The following is a 17,899-nucleotide window of genomic DNA, read 5'->3' as shown; positions in this document are numbered from 1 at the left end:
TAAAATAATGTCTGACACAAGCAGAACAGCTATCTTGCATGTTTGTTGAATGGCGCAAGGTAACTAACTGAAACAAAACTTACATATTCATTATAAGAATGCTATAATACAGTTTTACAATCCAGGCACGGTCTGTAATGCTTCATACCAAAGGTGCAAGAGATGAAAGAAATCTAATATTGCTCCAGCTTTCTCTGGACACAGCATTTTAGTATTCTCTTATACATACTGTGCACAGAATTGCCCATACACAACACTACAATTTCAATGGGCAAGTGAGATGTAATTTGGATGTAAGCAGACAAGGCTGGTGTTTTTGGCATCATATTTACATTTTAGCCATTTAGCTCACAATCTTATCCTAGGCAACAACAATTACAGTAAACTGATAAATATTCAAGTGTACCCAGAACATTTAAGCAAGTAATAATACAAGAAAAGAGAAAAAGAGAGTTATAGAAGAAAGGCTGTAGAATGTATGGAGGCTAGGTAATGTAATGGTTGCATGTATGTGTATTTTGTTGATCAAGGTTAAAAGGTTACATGGTTTTTTATTTATCATTATACACAAGTTTGTATAAAGAAATAAAAGTTTGTAGTCCCTTCATGCTACACACACAGAACTTAAATAATTAAATGTGTATTAAAATACAGTAACATTTAAAATAAATAAAATAAAACAAAACAATAGGCTACACAACAGACCAACATAGCGGATCACCCCTCAGCTTAAGAAAAAGAAAGATATGAACACAAACTGCAAGTGTTGGGCACTTCCGATCCATATAACGTTACAGCATCCGCTTCCGCATTTCTACCATTAAAAACCACCAGGTCCCTGCTGCCGCTCGACTGTGGTGACGTTTAGGTTTACCTTGTGGGGAATCCCTCACCTAACCCAGCCCAGGCTTGTCTCCTCCTTGATTAGTGCATCCGAAAGCACAACAATCATCCAGCATTTTGGCAACGCAAAAGCAGGCAGGCAGGCAGCGGAAAATAACGTCTTTTTTGCCCTCCAGTGGAGTGTTTTCCTTGGAAAACGTGAAAACAATATGATAAAATGGTTTCATGTTCACAAAAAAAAGTCTGACATTTGGGAAGCAGTGTCCATCTTGACTGTGTTTGAGCACCAAGCATCATCGATGTAAAATACAGAGTCTGCCTCCTCTCATCTTGCTGGAGTCTTGCGCTGAAAGCTCGGAACACCGACCAACTGCTGATGATCCACGATGTTGATGGGGCAGGTCTCTGTAAAGATGTAGGCACAACAGTTTTTGATTTCCGTTGCTTGGCCAAGTCCCATATTGTCCAGACCGGACTTTTAGGAGCAGCCTAAGTCAAAGCTGGGCCAACATGGCTCCTATCCCGGCTCTCTTTCCTCTCCACTGAGCGATCCCTGAACCTGCCGTGGAGTCTGGTCCAGTTGATCAGGCCGGGTGGATCGTGGTCCTCTGCTCTTTAATCCAGAAACTGTCATAGGTAATACATGTTTCAGCAGTAAATCAAAAAGACATATTCAATTCAATGGCATGGATGACAACAGATTATTTCCTGTTGTCACTGCATGTTTTTTTTTTCACTGTCAAGTACAAAATATCAAACAGAATAGTTTCTCATCCAGAACAATGTCAGTCATTCTGACAGTGTGGGGTGCATGTTGGAACTGTGCTCCACTGAACAGAATAATTGTTTTAGTGCCTTTGGGTACAATGACAGACAAATCCTTAAGGCATTCTGTCTAATAAATTACCTCAGCGGTATCAGCAAAGAAACCATGTACTGTAAACTATCTTTGAAATGTATAAACACTATATAATATACAATATACTATACTGAATTATTATTATGTATATGTAAATACATTTGTCACATTTATGCAACTGATGAAAATTAGCAGCTCCATTAGTATTTGCATATTTTTTTGAACTTGAGTGAAAAAAACACAAATATGCCCACTCTCCCTCAAATCACAAGTAACATATTTTTGCCCTTAGATAATAGAAAATACAGTATTTTTATTTGAGGTCATGTAAAACAAAAATTGTAGCCTTTGGTGATGTGGACTTGTTATGATAGCAGATTCCTCAGTATTTTGATTATTATGTGTCATTTTTGTTCTTTAATTGCTAAACCACACATTGTCCATAATTCGAAAAAAGCTATTTTCTAAAGTCCAAGCAGTGTATATAAAATGTGTTGTTTATATGTTGTCAGGCCACTACTCTCGAGAGACGGTCAATGCCTCCATCTGGCTACATCACACACACAGTCAGTGCACCTAGCCTTCATGGCAAAACGGTACGTCTTATAAATCTTAAATAAATACACTTCAGTGTATAATTATATTAATATTTTAACAAACATTACTTTAGGCATGGGTTTAATTATATTGAGTGCTTGTTTTTTTTCACTATTTGGAACTTGGAGCAGAAACCTTAACCTTTGAAGGCTTAAGAGGTCTGTATTGGAAGTGATGTGTAATTCCCTTGCACAGTCTGCTTCCAGAGTTCAGTAATATGTTTTTTACAATGTGTTCGCCAGACACTAAAGAAATCAGTTACCAGAAGTGCATTCATTCCCCGCTACAGCAAAATGTTAACAGATACTGTAACCAAATCTTGATTAGCCTTTTGTCGGCACGAGCCAAATGGCTGTAGTGGAACATTTGGGAGACACTGCCTATCATGTACAGTGTGTTGCTGTGAGTTTTGCCTTTTGTTTCACCATTAATCCTCCTAAATTAGATTACATACAATAGAAGTTTCACTGAAGTATGGTGTGGTCAGTTTTGATGCCAGATTTAATGTCCTGTGGTGCCTGACAGCCCGAGGAGCTCACCCTGTTCCTCATTCAGCTGCGCCGGCATCAGGCCAAGATGGCCTCCGCACGTCAGCACACGTTAGCCAAACTGCAGCGGCTCAATGGTCCCAAAGATTCCTTCCACCACTTCCTCACTACTACCACCACTAGCACCAGCCCCATCCTCAGCTCCGGCCCTTCTCCTGTGTCCCACCTCGGACATGTGGGGCTCTCGGCTCCCCTGGGCCCTTGCAACACCCAGGTGGGGCTCCCCGCGGCACGCCTGCCTGCCTGCCCCTCATTTTACCATGGTCTGGTAGAGGTTGCCATTAAAAATATTGCAGGGCTGCGTCAGATCTACCATAGTTAGTTTCTTGTTATTTTCGTTTATTTCATACGTGGAACATATAATTTAAACTTTCAAACTTTATCTTCAAGAAATGTAATTATTTGTGTCCATTATTCATTGTTATTGGATAGCTTTGTTGGTCAATTTGTCTGTCTGTCTATCTGTCTAGCCAACATTTGGTCTAACAATTTCGATGGCTTTCTATGAATTTTTTTATTTTTTGACATTCCTCGATTGATTGATTCTAATCATTTTAAGCATACCCTCACAAACCCTCTGGATTTAAATTAAATTGGAAGGGGGCAATCTTAGTCCTTAGAAATGAATCCTAATGATGTTTAACCTCTTGGCATGGCCTCTTGTGCTGCTGCCAAATCAGGTTGTGAAGTACAGACGATGCTGTAAGCGATGTTAAAACAGTTAAGTTCCTCCACTTTAACTTTTAAGTGACATATTTGTTTATCACTGTGTTTTGTCTACCCTGATCATCCAGCTGCTAGTGCCTGGGTGCTCAAATTAGCAACACTTCAAAATTCCAGACCTGTAACCCCCAGTTGATCCTGTACTTGGTAGTACACAACTGTAAATACATGTGAAATAACCTGTTCCAGGATAAATGAAGACTAACCAAAACACAAAAGTTAAAACAACAGCATGTTCATCAATAGTAAAGTCTCAGTATATCAGTGGCAACCTCTACCCAAAAGCTCCCGTGCTTTAGTGGTGTGACATCAGGCATGGTTAATCTGTGAGCGCTGGCCTCACCGTTACAGAACCATCTGCCTCTTTTTCCATCTGCTGTTCTTGGCTGGTCAGTTCACATATCGTGCTTCTAGTGACACTGTCCATAGCATGTTGTGCTGCTAACTTTTGTAAGTCCACAAAGCCATCCCATGCTTTGGCTAACCGGCTGACTGTGGATGTGTCCGTCAGTTTGGTCTTCTGATTTATGAATCTTTCATTTTCAACCGTACTTCAGTTTGTTTTGTTGTTGAGTGATGTGAGCTGAATTAAAGCTGAATTCAGCAATGTTTCAAGATCTGCTACTTCTAATGGATGCTGGTGTTTTGTTTGTTGCAGTAGGAGCATCCCCGGGAAGATAAATGAATGAATTTGTACTGTATGTGTGAGTGTCGGTTGTGATGCATGTTGGCACAGACACAGTTCACACCACACACAGATGTCACTACACCCTACTAGATGAATTGTCAGTGAAGCTTCTTTAGATTCAGATAGTGAATTATTTAATTCCTACTGACACAAATTAATAATCCACACTCACATGTTTGTCGCCCTCTAGGTTGATGACACATATATGCAGCTGAAGAAAGACTTGGAGTATCTGGACCTAAAGGTGAGATATAGAGATGAACAGAGTTCCTCCCCTGATTCCTGTTATTTTAAACTTAACCTTCTGCTTTAATTTTAAGTTAATATATTTTCTAATTTCTGTTTCTGCTGGGCCTTTTCTGATTTGAGATGTGCCTAGCTCAAACTAACACACTAGGTGTTTCTTACTGACAACCAATTCACTGGCCCATGTTGAACTGTTGAACCGTGTGTCACAGCTACGAACAGAGATGTTCAGGCATCGGTGTGAGACAAAATTCCCCCCGTCTTTGAAATCTTGTGTGGTTTTAGGAGCAACTCACGAAAGCAGCCGCCATTTTGTGACTGCGGCTCTGTGTCTTTGTGATTTTGACTCCCAGATCAGAGCTCTAGAGCCCCTGATCCTCGCAGTTCACAGTTTACTACTGCACTGCACTGCTGGGCCTCTCAGGCCTCTAATGAACGTAAGCTGTATGTGTGCGTGTATGTCTGTATCCAGTATTTGTCCTATAAAAAGAGATATAATGCTGTATGTAGTGTGTCTGTGATTGTGTGTATGTGTGTGCATTTATGCTTGTGCATGTTTCTACAGTGTTCAGAGTAGGGATGCATGTGTGTAGTCTGTATGTGAGTGTGTGTGTTCACGTGTTTAGAGTCTAGAGTCTCTGTTCTAGAAAGACCATCCCATCGCTTACAGCACCGCATTCACGGCTTGAATGGCATCAAATGTCTTATCTCCACGTGATCTTTGACCTATCCACTCCCCTCCTATGTGGTGATGTTGACGATGCTGTTGAAAAGTGGGCATGGGATGGCTCGGCAGTGCATGTGTTGTGGCTGTGGCCCGGTGGTTGAAAAGCCAGCTGCTTCTACCATCGTCTCTGAAACGCTGCACCTCCTTGACAATAACACAGGGCTCTACTGTGTTATGTCTTTACTTTTTTCCAAAAAGGAGCACATTAGTTCTGAACTAATAATTTCCAAAAGAGCTGTGAAGATCAGTGAAATTAGATTTTCTCATTGTTAAATTTGCACGTGCTCTATTTTAGTTTTTCTAGTGTTTCAGGAGGTTATTCTAGCACCGTAGAACCCTGTCGGCAACCCCAGTAAAACTCACAGTGAGCACCTGAACTGAGGCAGTCCATGGTGTGTTCCTAAAACAAATATTTTCCTCTTCACAAAAAAAACTGCAACTTTTTTGAGGGGACATTGTGTACAGATGTTTTATGGATAAGACAATTTGTGCAGGGGTTCAAACTCTCCATAGCCATTGTGATCTTCATGGCAAGAGCTGATTTTGTGTTCCAAAACTCACTCATATTGTCATGTACACGAGGTGAAGAGAATGTGTCACAGATAGTCTGTCTCAGCCTCGTAATACTGTAGTTTGTAGCTTGTCTATGTGCTCTGTATCTCCTTTATTTCAGCACCATTGCACCATGGTACATGGTTTCACTGTACAACTAACATCTGGAAATGTTTGTTTGGCAATCTTTAGGTAGCTGGAAGTCAGATGCTGAAGGAGTCAGGGAAACCTGTCAAGGTTGCAGAAAGTGACGTGGATGTAAGTATGAGCATATTAGCATCTTAAAATGTTGGTTGCATTTAATATAGACCAATTCTAATTTTCACAAGGTCAAGGAGGTTATGTTTTTGTTCCAGTTTGCTTGTATGTTAATAGGTAGGATGTCTAATGATAAATGTTAACAACATTCAATTAAATTTGGTGGAAAGTGAAGCTGTTGGCCAAATAAATGTTTCTTGAAGGGAATTCAAAGGATTTGTTTATAATGTGAGGATATTTTAAAATTGTTGATTTTTGCTATTTTCTCTGTCATCACTTCAATGAAAAAAATTATGCAAATATTTCCATTTTCTTCTACTGTATGTAGTTTGATGCAACATGCTTGCATGCAGGTAAAGCATTTCTATGCATTTGGTATCGTTGAAATAACAGAGGATGAAGACGATTGGTCAGCCTTATTCAGTTACACACTCTGCTTTGTTCCACTCTAGACAAGAGAACATAAAATTTAAGTTTGTTTAGGGGAGCGGCACAGACTGGGAGAAAAGTCAGGGTAATGAAGACAAAACAAAATATGGATGTTGTGGAAAAAGTGTGGGAGGACTCTGTAAACTATCACTCTTAGCTTCAAGGGTCAACCAGCGTGCAGTGTTAATATGTAAATACAATTACTCTTGCAGTTTGATAATCCAAACGATTCCCTGCGGTTTTATAGTGTCTTATTTCTCCTGTGAAAGTGTTTCTCAGTACAAGCTTCATATGTGGCTGTTTAAACAATTTATGAGAGCGTTGTCTACGATGAATATTTGATTAGATCCAACAACAACATCACTGTGGAGACAACAACAGGATTAATAATGTATTTGATGGAAAATAAAAACTAGTGTTCAGTGTAAAATGTATATGGCTAAGCACTTTGTTCACATCAAGCTGTTCAGTCACAACCTTATTACACAAATATTGCTGTTTTACCGCAGGATGATAAAGTGATCCAACCTTTGCCTCGAAGTTCGCAGAGTTTAATCAGGGATTAATTAACAAGGCTCAGAGCCTCCCTGACACTGTAATTAAAAGTGTCAGGTGGGTCGCACCCACTTTGTGTAATGGCTCACTCACAGTAATTACACCCGAGTAAGACCAGGGGAGCTACGTGAATGTTAAGTAATACAAACCTGCATGCGTGCACTCAAACATTTGAAATGAGATATGTATACATGCACATAAACACATGTACAAACATCACTATACATACTCACAAACATACACCGAGACACACATTATTGTGCACATACTAATTAATCTACAACTGCAGAGACAGGGGGAAGTTGTAACGAAGTAAATTGGCCACTTAATTACCAGAGGTCAACACACAGACACACTTTGCTCCTAGAGAAGTGCTTTATCTGCAAAAGTGTACAGTTACTAGAAAGCCCCTTCTCTCTTCCTTCCCACTCAACTCTGTGTCTTCCACTGCAGGTGAAGTTAAGTCAGTTATGTGAGCAGGACAACATCCTCAAGGATCTGGAGGCAAGGATCAGCTCCCTGAAGGAGGACAAGGTACACACTCTGCTAGTTATGTAGGTTCTCAATCAATCAAACCATCTCATTCTACCAGCTGACCTCAGTCAGTCTGATGAGTCAACTGGCACAAATTAGAAGAAAACATGATGGTGCCGCATTCAAGGACAGAGCTTAATTTGCTGCTGTCAGTTGGGCTTCAGTGAAATTTGATAACAGACGGTGATTCAGCTATCAAAGAGATGCTAGCAGCATAGTCAAATTAAAGTCAAAGTAAAGTGGAATCGATTCAACATTCACAGTCATAGAGGAAATTTTAATGAAGGAGAGGCGGAGATATTGATTTGTTAGACTCGAAAAGTGGACTGGAAAAGCAGGTATGGCTGTCACTTTTACCAGACCTGTCCAGAAACACACAGACCCCAAACTGAAGGCACTAACATCAGTCCTTAAAGGGATGCTGAACACACTAAAAAGTACAATAACAATGCAAAATGTATACTCTAAGGTCTGGAATGAAAGCCTGATCATATACGGCTCAGAAGGTAAGTAAGTAAGAGGAAGTTAAATAGAGAGCTCACTGTGGCTCCTGATTGAGTGTAGAAACATGCTTCCCTCTCGAGTCATTTTTGAATGAGTTTTATCTGCTGAATCGTATTATAGGCCTTAGTTGCTGCGGTTGATCTCAAGCTGCATGACTCCTCACCCTTTCAGGACAAGCTGGAGAGTGTACTAGATCTGTCCCACCAGCAGATGGAGCAGTACCAGGATCAGCCGGCCCACGCCCACAAGATCACCTATCAGCAGAGACTGCTGCAGGAAGATCTGGTCACCATCAGGGCCCAAATATCACGCCTCTCCACGGTATGTATGTCTGCTTGTGTGTGTGTGTGTGTGTGTGTGTGTATTGTCTTTTTTTTTTAGAGTGTGTGCGCATATCTGCACCGATGCCTGTGATTAAGTTTGTGTATACATGTAATGATCTGACACATCAGTTTGTACACATGTATTTTCCAAACTGTGTACCTTAAGCCTCTACTGTGTATGTAACTCAAGACTCAAGACTGTGTGTGTGTGTGTGTGTGTGTGTGTGTGTGTGTGTGTGTGTGGTGTGTGTGTGTGTGTGTGTGTGTGTGTGTGTGATGCAGGAGATGGCACAGGCCTGGGGGGAGTACAGCAGGCTGGAGAGATCAGTGGAGCAGCTGAGGACGGCGCTGCAGGCACACATGAACCACAGCGCCACCCTTCAGGTGAGACCTGGTTCTGCAGCTCACAGCAGGTTCACCTCCAAACTGCCAGCCCTGGTTTCCTAGTTAAAGCATCTAGTTTTTCTTATAGGCTGGGTTTTATAGTCAGTAAAGTACAGTACCGTGTTATTAAATTGTCCTTAGGTCTTCCAGAAAATTTGAAATCATACATACTGTATTTCTCCCTTTTTTTTAATAAAAATATCTAACAAGTCATTCCTCAGTTCTTACATCTTCACTGATTTAACCAATTTGAAGCAAACCAGAATTGAAAGCTACAAATATTATATGAATGGAGTCAGATGTGTATGTGTGTTTGCATCCATGTGTCAAACTGTAGCCAGAGAAAGCTGAGATGAAGCGAGAGCTGTGGAGGATTGAGGACGTCATGGCGGGGCTGAGTGCCAGCAAAGCCAACTACAAGATCACCATTGACTCTGTCCAGAATCCAGGTTGGTAACCATAGCAACACAGCAGTTGTTATTGTCAAAATACACTAGAAATTCTTAAGATATGTGGTTTTGTGAACATATTACAATATAATCAGTTAGGTGTTGTAGAGTAATGTATTCTCTGTGGTTCCACTAATAATGCATTGATCTTAGTTTAGAAATCTTTATAAATAAAGATCAGATTTAATGAGTGAAAATGGCAATTATGCAGCTTGTGGCTGCATTTATTGAAATCTGTGACAACATGTCTGTTTTTCTGCTCTTCTCTGTGTAAATGTGGTCCGAAATTTCCCCCGTTCCTGACTGTAAATCCATTTCAAACCTGCTTACATTTAAAAGCTAAACCTTGATTCCTCTGTGTTCACACGCCCCACCAGAGAGGAAATTAGTGCCTTCGGTGTCAGACCTGGCAGTGCCTTCTCAAAGCACAGAGGTCCAGCCTCCTCCTCGCAGCTCCATCCCAAGCATCTTCTCCCACACTTTGCCTCACAGCACGTGCCAAAGTGGGTGAGTGTCATCCATCCGCTTTGAAATACTGCAAGGCAGAGTTGGTTTCATATCAAATTTCAGGAATTATTGCTGGATTTAGTCTCTCTTAGTGTTTAAGAGAATCGCTCACCAAAAAAAGGTCATCAGCAATACAGCAGTACTTATGGAACTAAAATACAAAATCCTTTTCTGCCAGGCAGAGGACACCGCCCCGCCCAGGCCACCACTTCCTCGCCTCTATGACTACGAGGAGACACCCCCTGTGGTGCCGCCTCTCCCCAAAGAGGCCTCAGTCATCCGCCACACATCGGTGCGTGGGCTGAAACGGCAATCAGATGAGAGGAAGAGGGACAGGGAGAGCGGCCAGTATGTTGTCAATGGAGACTGTAAGGTATGCTGTCATTCAGTACCTAAAAAAATCCATCTCCCTACTATTGTCTATATTGAAATGAAGCCTTGGGAATTTTTGGTCATTTTAATATTTAATTTCAAATTGCGACATTACGTTCTGCAAATTGTTGTTTAATTCAAAAAGCACAAATAGACACCTGTCTACATACTGTCTTTCTGTTCAACCATTTCTGGTTTCAGACTGACTTGCGGTCATACCTGAGTGAACCAGAGCTGCCAGGAGTTAGCTACCACAGCACCGGGTCTGACGTTGACTACCATTATTTCCAGAGCAAAGGTATCTGAAGAGAAGAATGTAAAATATATACAATTAACAGAAAATACAGATCTTTAATCAGACCATTATTTAGGGTGGTATGCATACCAACTATAATCCTATTTTAGTGAATTTTTGTATATACTTAAAAGAGGTACAGTAGATCAATGAGTGTTTTCCTTTCTGGAAACAAACTTTGTTTTGGTGTAAAGGATAGAAGTATGAGAAAATGTACTAAGCAAGCTTGAATTGAATTCACTAAAGCTTGAATAAGCATTGACAAGTGTATTTATGTTCAGCAAGAGAGATTTTCTTTCATTAGAAATCCAATCTCCTCAGACTAGAGGATTCATCAGTTAAAACATGAAAAATGTTGTACTTATCTTGCTAATAAACTATCCTTCTGTAAATTAATTTTTAACCACAAGGAGCCTAATGTTTCAAAGAGATAGACCACCATCTTCAAAGTTATAAAAATTCTTCTAAATCCCGAAACATTCTTTGATAAAATAAAGTATCTAATTTTGTAAATATTTTCAATATTTCGAGGCATTTATTTTTCCAGTGTAGACATTGCATAATAATTCACTTCATATACAGAATAGTGAGCAGGTGTTTTTTGTTTCACCTAAAGTTCTTAGTCTCTATTTTTCTTTTATTTATCTATTTATAGCCCTTTTATAAGATTTTTACATTCTGTCACTGTGTTTTCATTACTCTAAACCAAACTGTGCCCATTCTTAACGATTAGGTCTGCCAGGCTCCTTATCTCGACAGAACCAGTCCAACTCTATCTCCTCCTACGTCACCCTAAGGAGAGGCCCCGGGATCTCTGCAGCCAGGGTGAGTCAAGATATCAGGGGTGGAGGTATCTGTACATACCTTTGATCAGCTAAAGAAATTATCTCTATGTTAAGGCCAGGTTTTGTTAGAAACTGGGTTTTAATCTCATGTAATAGTTTTGGGTTTCAGTGTGAGGCTTGACTATACTGAAAGATTCTGAATAACATGCAGCCCTAAGGACAACTTCCTCATGTGTTGTACACAATACCTGATCATACAATTTAGGTTTTGCTGTGATTAGATTTGTGTATGAGTCATCTATTCATAGACAATACAGAAATATATATTTTTAATATATGCAATTCAATAACTAGGTACAGATAGCATTTGAATTGTAGGTTGCAGACTTTCTGTGATAGCGGCAGATAGTCTTTGTATTTGAATCCAGGCAAATATGGAATATTTTTAGTGTTACTGTATGGTGTTTAAAACGGTAACTTTCATTATTACTGTATCATTTTGTTTACACTTGTCTTCCACTACACTATTTCACTGTCCATATTCCTCCAACTTTCATCCTCCTTTCTTTCTTACTTTCTGCCTGCTTTTCATTTTCTCATAAGCTACTATATATCTATTTCTTTACATTCTTGTTCTGTGCCTCTGAGCTCTTTCTGCCCGCACTAACCAACCATCCCATCCTTGTTACAATTCTCCCTGTATCTTTTCTCCCTATCTCACAGGAGAGACCTAAGAGTGCCTTGGAGCGTTTGTCATCGCCTACAGAAGCCCTGCAGCTCCAAAACAGCCAGTCTCGAGGGCGCATGACTGCAGAGGAGCAGCTGGAGCGGATGAAGCGCCACCAGAAGGCACTTGTTCGTGAGCGCAAGAGGAACCTCAGCCAGGGCGAGCGCTCCTCCATGGGCATGTCCACCTCCACTGTCACCACCCAGCGCTCTGCCTCCTCCTCCAGGCTGCCCTCTAGCACCTCCGATCCTTCGGTCTCCGTACGTTACCCCCCACCCATGCGCAGCAGCAGCAGACACAGGGAGCACCACCTTCACCACCACTGCTGCTATGCCACCCTCCAGCCCCCAGCCACATAATAACCTAGCAGGAATGCTAACACGCTAGCACTATCTGGCTTGTGTAACCAGTGGTTGTTGACGTAAGCCGTAAGCACTAACAAGCTGAAGGGCAGGACTGACAATGGCTGGCTAGCTTGGTTAATGCTTTAAGAACAATGGGAGAAAAAATGAGCACAGAGTTGTGAGTAATGCTTGGCTAGTTCTGGACTTGGACAGTGTCACTCCCTGTTAATTTTATTTTTTAAAGGTTCAGGGGTCACATTAACCCCTTGTTACCACTGCGCCCTGATGGGACCTCACTGACACAATTGTGAATGTAAATCCATTGAGAAAAGGAGGGAATGGGAGGCATTACCCTGCCTTCCTTTCTCTGTTTTTATCACCAGAAAGTAGAGCCCATTTATGTACATCTACATACCGTGTACTTGTACACTTTTATTTATTTACTGAGTGATATTTTCAGTATACAGTTGTACAGTTATATTTTGTAGAGATTTGGTATATAGAACATATAGAGGGTTGGGGGAAATGCTGGAAAAAGAAAAAACAAGTATTCAGGTTGATGAATTGAAGAATGAGGCAATGCTAGTGGCCCAAATCATGATCACACCTCCCTACTTTATTTTCTTCAAATGAAATCCAAGTGCCTTGTTTTGCTGACGATCTTTTTGCCTTTGTCCCAAATTTACCTCCTTAATCAACATTTGAATTAATCATGGTTTGTTTAAAGTATTCGTCTCCACCTCAGAATCATTGAAACGATGCAAGAGCTAGCTTTAAGGTTGCTTTTCTGTGTAATAGCAGAATTCAGTCAGGAAGATGTTGGGACACCGCTGGTTTTAACCCCTAAAGGAATACTTTGACATTTGACACTAAATCTAACTTACCTAACTTACCTCTTGGTTCCCCTCAGTTTCAGTAAGGAATGCTAACAATGCTAACATGCCTGGGTGAAGAAAGTAATACGGTAAAATGTCAAAGTCTTCCATTAAGATAAGATGATACCTAATAACTACCAGATTGGTATTATGATTACAGCCTAACACGCACGTATAACCAGACTGCTGTGAGATCTGCCTGTAATCAGACTATAATTCCCATAAACCCTTGAAATCAAGTTTCCCTGTAACAGTGAGCAATATATAGTCTGTAATACTCTGCTACTTTTCACCTCTTTTAGTGCATATAACCATAAATGCCAGAGCATATTTTATTTTGTATACTCCACCACCATAATACGTTTATACCATTTTATATTTGAATTAACATCTTCATTAATACAGCCTTTTCTTGTACAGACTACAAGTTTATTTTTATCGTTTGACAGTGGTTGGTAATTACATTGCCACAATTAAAGTTGGGAAGAGAATCTGTACTCATATCTGAGTACTTAAGTGGCCTATGCTGTGCTGTTTTATGCATCATAAATACACAGAACAGGGTCAAGCAACTGGGCTGAAATGCAATAAAAAAATAAAGCATGAACAAGGAGCAGACAACTGTGTCATGGGATAACTGTATTGAAAGTAAGAAAGCGACAGGACAGTGGCAATATTTGACAATTTGTGTTAAACAGATTTAGGGTGGTCATTGTTTGATCATTTTGCCAACAATATCTCTGAAAAATAAATATCTAACAATTTCTCAGATACCAAGGTGAGATCTTTAAATAATTTTTTTTATCAGTTCAAAACCCAGAGATACTGTATTTACAATAATGAAACTGAAAACTTTAATCAGTTTCTGCTTGACATGTGTCCTTAAACTAATAGATAATTAAAACCGTTCATTACGTTTTTGTTGACAGACAAATTAAATAGTCTTTACAGCAGTACATGTTAGAAGATCATTTTAAAAATACTTTTGGTTCTTCATGGCACTGTTGTCCACTCCTTGTTTTTCCCGACAAGTAATAATCTTGAAAGTTTTTCTGCCATATTGCTTTTATCCTTCAACAGCTACGTACAGTATATCAGATCAAAGTGAAAATAGTTACAGGAGGTTGCTCAGTTGAGGAGTAGAAATATAGTAAAGAACTTAGAAAAGAGAACTGCTAATCACAACCTAATTCTGTGTAATTCAGAAGCAACACAAAGCTCTTTTCCTTTTCTTTTCTATCATGTAGAGATTTGCACTCGACAATAAAGAGTTTCTTGCTTCTGAACCTCCTCTTGGCTGTGTTCTTCCTAATCTGCCGGGGGTTTGATGAATCTGTGTCTGCATGGTTTTCTTTCTCTCTATCCTTTTGTGTGTGACTGATTCTCCTGAGCACAACAAGGCATGGGATGCAGTGTTTCTCAAAGCACTTCAACAGATCAGACCCTGCTGCAAGCTACTGGAGTGGGAAGAATGCATGCATGGCTTTGACACTCCTTGGATGATTACTCACAAGTACCCCTCACCACACACACACATAAGAGAATAAGAGTCACAGTATTTTTATACAAATGTGCTTTTGTACATAAGAGAGAAGGATGTGAAACACAGACTAATCATCTGCCTGAGTCTTCTCTGTGGTAATGATTCTAAACATCATCCTTTCAAGTCCCTGGATGAACTTCTTGCTATAATTATTCCTTGTTGCACAGAAATGGTCAATTCACATTTGTCTTCCTTTGACTTTAGTGTTTGTCTCCCTCTACCTGAGGCACACTTCACTGCAGAGACATTATATATTTAACCAGAGAGTCTTTGGCATTTCTGTGTTAGGCATTTTTATACATTAATTACTAAACTAGTGGCGGAGATGACACACTTCATTTTACCACAGTTGTCAATGCTAGTTTTCACATTTTCCTATAAATCTAACTGCTTTAACTCACAAAGAGACTGTCACTACCCTCCATTGCCCTTCCTGCCACTGCCCCTTGAGGGTTTGCATTTTCTTTCACTTTACTGAAGAGTATAAACATGTTGTTAGCATTTTTTTATTGACCTTCAATTATCAATAAAAATACTAGGGCTGCAACTATGTCAACGATCATTTTAATTATCGATATATCTGCAGATCATTTTCTCAATCTTTTCTTCTAACAGTTGTGTGAAAATAAATAATGAAAATGCCCAAAATGACTTCTTCAAATTGCTTATTTTGTCTGATCACCAGGCCAAAACCAAAAGATGATCAATTTACTATCATAGAAGACTGGGACAACCACAAAATATTCAAATTTGAGAAGCCGAACCATGACATTTTTACTAAAATAATTACTTAATCATCAAAATTGCTACAAATTAATTTAATGTCAGTTGAATAAAAGATGAATGAACAAATAGTTTCCGTTCCAAGGAAAATTCGTATTGCAAAACTTGGTACTATAAATGATCTAGCAGGTATCCAGGGAAATCTGACCTGGATACCTTCTAGATAATGACCTAATCAATACTATCAATGGTTCAAAATAATTTTCTATTAATATAAAAGCTCTAAAATCTTTCAAACATGACCAATGAGATTAATGTAATTATTACTTACTTTAACTTTACTTATAGACACATCTAAAAAAAGATACTTGCAAATGTGTTTTTCACAGTCACCAGGCTAGCTGTCTAATCCTGACTCCTGCTGTTTTTAGGTGTTTGACTGGCAGGAGGAGCGACTTGGGGCAGAGGGGCAAAGCGACGAAGGCTGGAATCAAGTGAAAGAGAGAGGGAGGATTCAATCAAATGAGTGGGTGACAGCAACGGCCACACACGTACGAGAGGTGGATGTGGAGCCCTTCGATTATGACCTGGATATCAGCAGAGAGGTAGAGAGTCATCTGCTTGGCCTCTTTCTCAGTCCGGAAAAATACAAGTGTCAGGGCAGATAGAGGCAGTTGTTCAGACACAAAAGATACACAACCTCTTACAGCTCAACTGTTCTGATCCATCGGGTTAAATCTGCACTTTACAGTTCAACAAAGCAATTATACCTGAGTGGCAATTCTTTACTATCATTATGGAAAAGGGTACTACATATCACCAAGCAAATCATTTAATAGCTGTTGTATACCTCCACTGGAATGGAAACACTGGAGAAAACAAGAAACCACTAGTTTATTGTAGCATCCAATACACTGACTGACTACCTGTCTATCCAACATGCAGCTGTCCAAACCACAGAAAGTTCCCATCCCAGAGCGCTACATAGAGTCAGACTCTGAGGAGCCACTGAATCCAAAGGAGTTGGAAGAACGCTCTCGCCGGGCTGAACGCATCAAGAACCTCCTGGCCAAATCCAGGTAGTCAGTCCTCACATAATTACACTGGAGTTGGATTGGTACAGTTTTTGTTTTTGGTGTTTTCCAAGAGAGTATTTTTGGAGTTAAATGATATATACAGTGAGTTCAGAATTTTTGCCATGTGAATAGTAATACATAAAAATCATTTTATAACATCAATCATTCTGGAGTAATAAAAATTACCATTTTGGTAATCAAATTACCACTATAGTCTTTATTTAGCACACTGAATATGAAGCAAATGTACCATTTACCTACAACATGCTTTTCTGAATAAGCCCACTCAAACTGTATGTCAGGCCTACCAGGGGCAGTTCTTAGTTTAAGACTAGTCAGTGAGCTATTCACTGGTTAATAGTTCTGAGTGTTTGTGTCCTTCCAACAGTGTTCAGAACATCCATCCGTCTGCATCACTGGACTTCAGTGAGCTGGACTCAGCTTTACAGCAGCAGGAGAGGATCATGAGTGTGTCCCATGCTCTGGCCTCTGAGGCCTCACGCAAGAGCAAACTGGTCGCAGGTTAGTGTTACTTACATCCCTTGGCCCTTAAACTAAGCAATAACCACAGCTATTGCACATGCTTTCTCTAAGCACTTATACTCCAATATTAATAATCCCAAACTCTGTGTCCATTTTGTAGAACTGTCCTGTAAAACTCAAGTCAGTTCTCACAAAGATAGAAGTACAAAAATACTCGCAGTGAATCTAGAAACAAACCTACTGTTGTCATAAGAAATCTGTAGTCAAAATACATTCTTATTTAACAAAGTATTCACATGCCACTGTGGTGTAAATTTAGCAGGAATCATCTTAGATTACTATCTCAGACAGACATGTAATTTGTCGTGTTCCCTGGTGTACAGAGACTGAGTGGCTGGAGAATCGGTGAACATGTATGGTTCAGGTATACCTGCCATTTCCCTTTCAGGTTGTGTGAATTCATTGTATGTCTTACTTAAATTTGGTCAGGAATGTGCACAGATTTGTGACAAAAAGGGACTCAAACCTATTTTTTCTCCCTTTTTAAAATCTTAGTTAGTGATGTAAATTATGTTTGAATGAATTCCTTACCTGTTTGTACCAAGTTCCTGAAACAAATCAGTGTGCAGTCCTGGTTTCTTTGTTGGGTGATATTCTAGCCAAAGAGATTAAGGGTTACTTCTCGGCTGTTGTTTTGGTCGGTGTGGCTCAGGTATCGTAAAGGGCTGCTTTGGTGAAATGTGGTGGCCTAAATGCAAGTGGTGTTTTGGTTTGAGTTGTGTGTGTTCTCTATGTAAATTGAAAAAAACAAACAAAAAACACTTGATTGATCTTTTGCAGGAATAATGACATGTCATAATATTCGTTTTTTCTGCTTCTGAATTTTTATAGTATTTTAGTACTGCAAAATAGTCTAGATCACATGCATCAAACACATGTAAATAACTTTT

General features: G+C 39.8%; 1 protein-coding gene across 1 annotated transcript in view; it reads left to right on the top strand.

Annotated features, from left to right (window-relative positions):
• The window catches only part of LOC119894218 (pleckstrin homology domain-containing family A member 7-like), a 141,563-nt gene that overhangs the window by 122,833 nt on the left and 831 nt on the right, over positions 1-17,899 (top strand). Inside the window, 17 exon segments of the mRNA XM_038706836.1 lie at positions 2,215-2,298; positions 4,449-4,502; positions 5,976-6,041; positions 7,479-7,559; positions 8,235-8,384; positions 8,669-8,770; positions 9,108-9,219; positions 9,597-9,713; positions 9,716-9,726; positions 9,905-10,099; positions 10,300-10,396; positions 11,127-11,218; positions 11,902-12,165; positions 15,822-15,995; positions 16,336-16,469; positions 16,855-16,988; positions 17,333-17,373. Coding sequence (XP_038562764.1) covers positions 2,215-2,298; positions 4,449-4,502; positions 5,976-6,041; positions 7,479-7,559; positions 8,235-8,384; positions 8,669-8,770; positions 9,108-9,219; positions 9,597-9,713; positions 9,716-9,726; positions 9,905-10,099; positions 10,300-10,396; positions 11,127-11,218; positions 11,902-12,165; positions 15,822-15,995; positions 16,336-16,469; positions 16,855-16,988; positions 17,333-17,358 — 1,893 coding nt within the window. The 3' untranslated portion in view covers positions 17,359-17,373.

This window comes from Micropterus salmoides, unplaced genomic scaffold, assembly GCF_014851395.1.
Source record: "Micropterus salmoides isolate LMB-PRFRI ecotype aquatic unplaced genomic scaffold, ASM1485139v1 Ms_hic_scaffold_8, whole genome shotgun sequence".
NCBI classification, from domain to species: Eukaryota; Metazoa; Chordata; class Actinopteri; order Centrarchiformes; family Centrarchidae; genus Micropterus; species Micropterus salmoides.
This window is presented reverse-complemented; position numbering and strand designations above follow the sequence as displayed.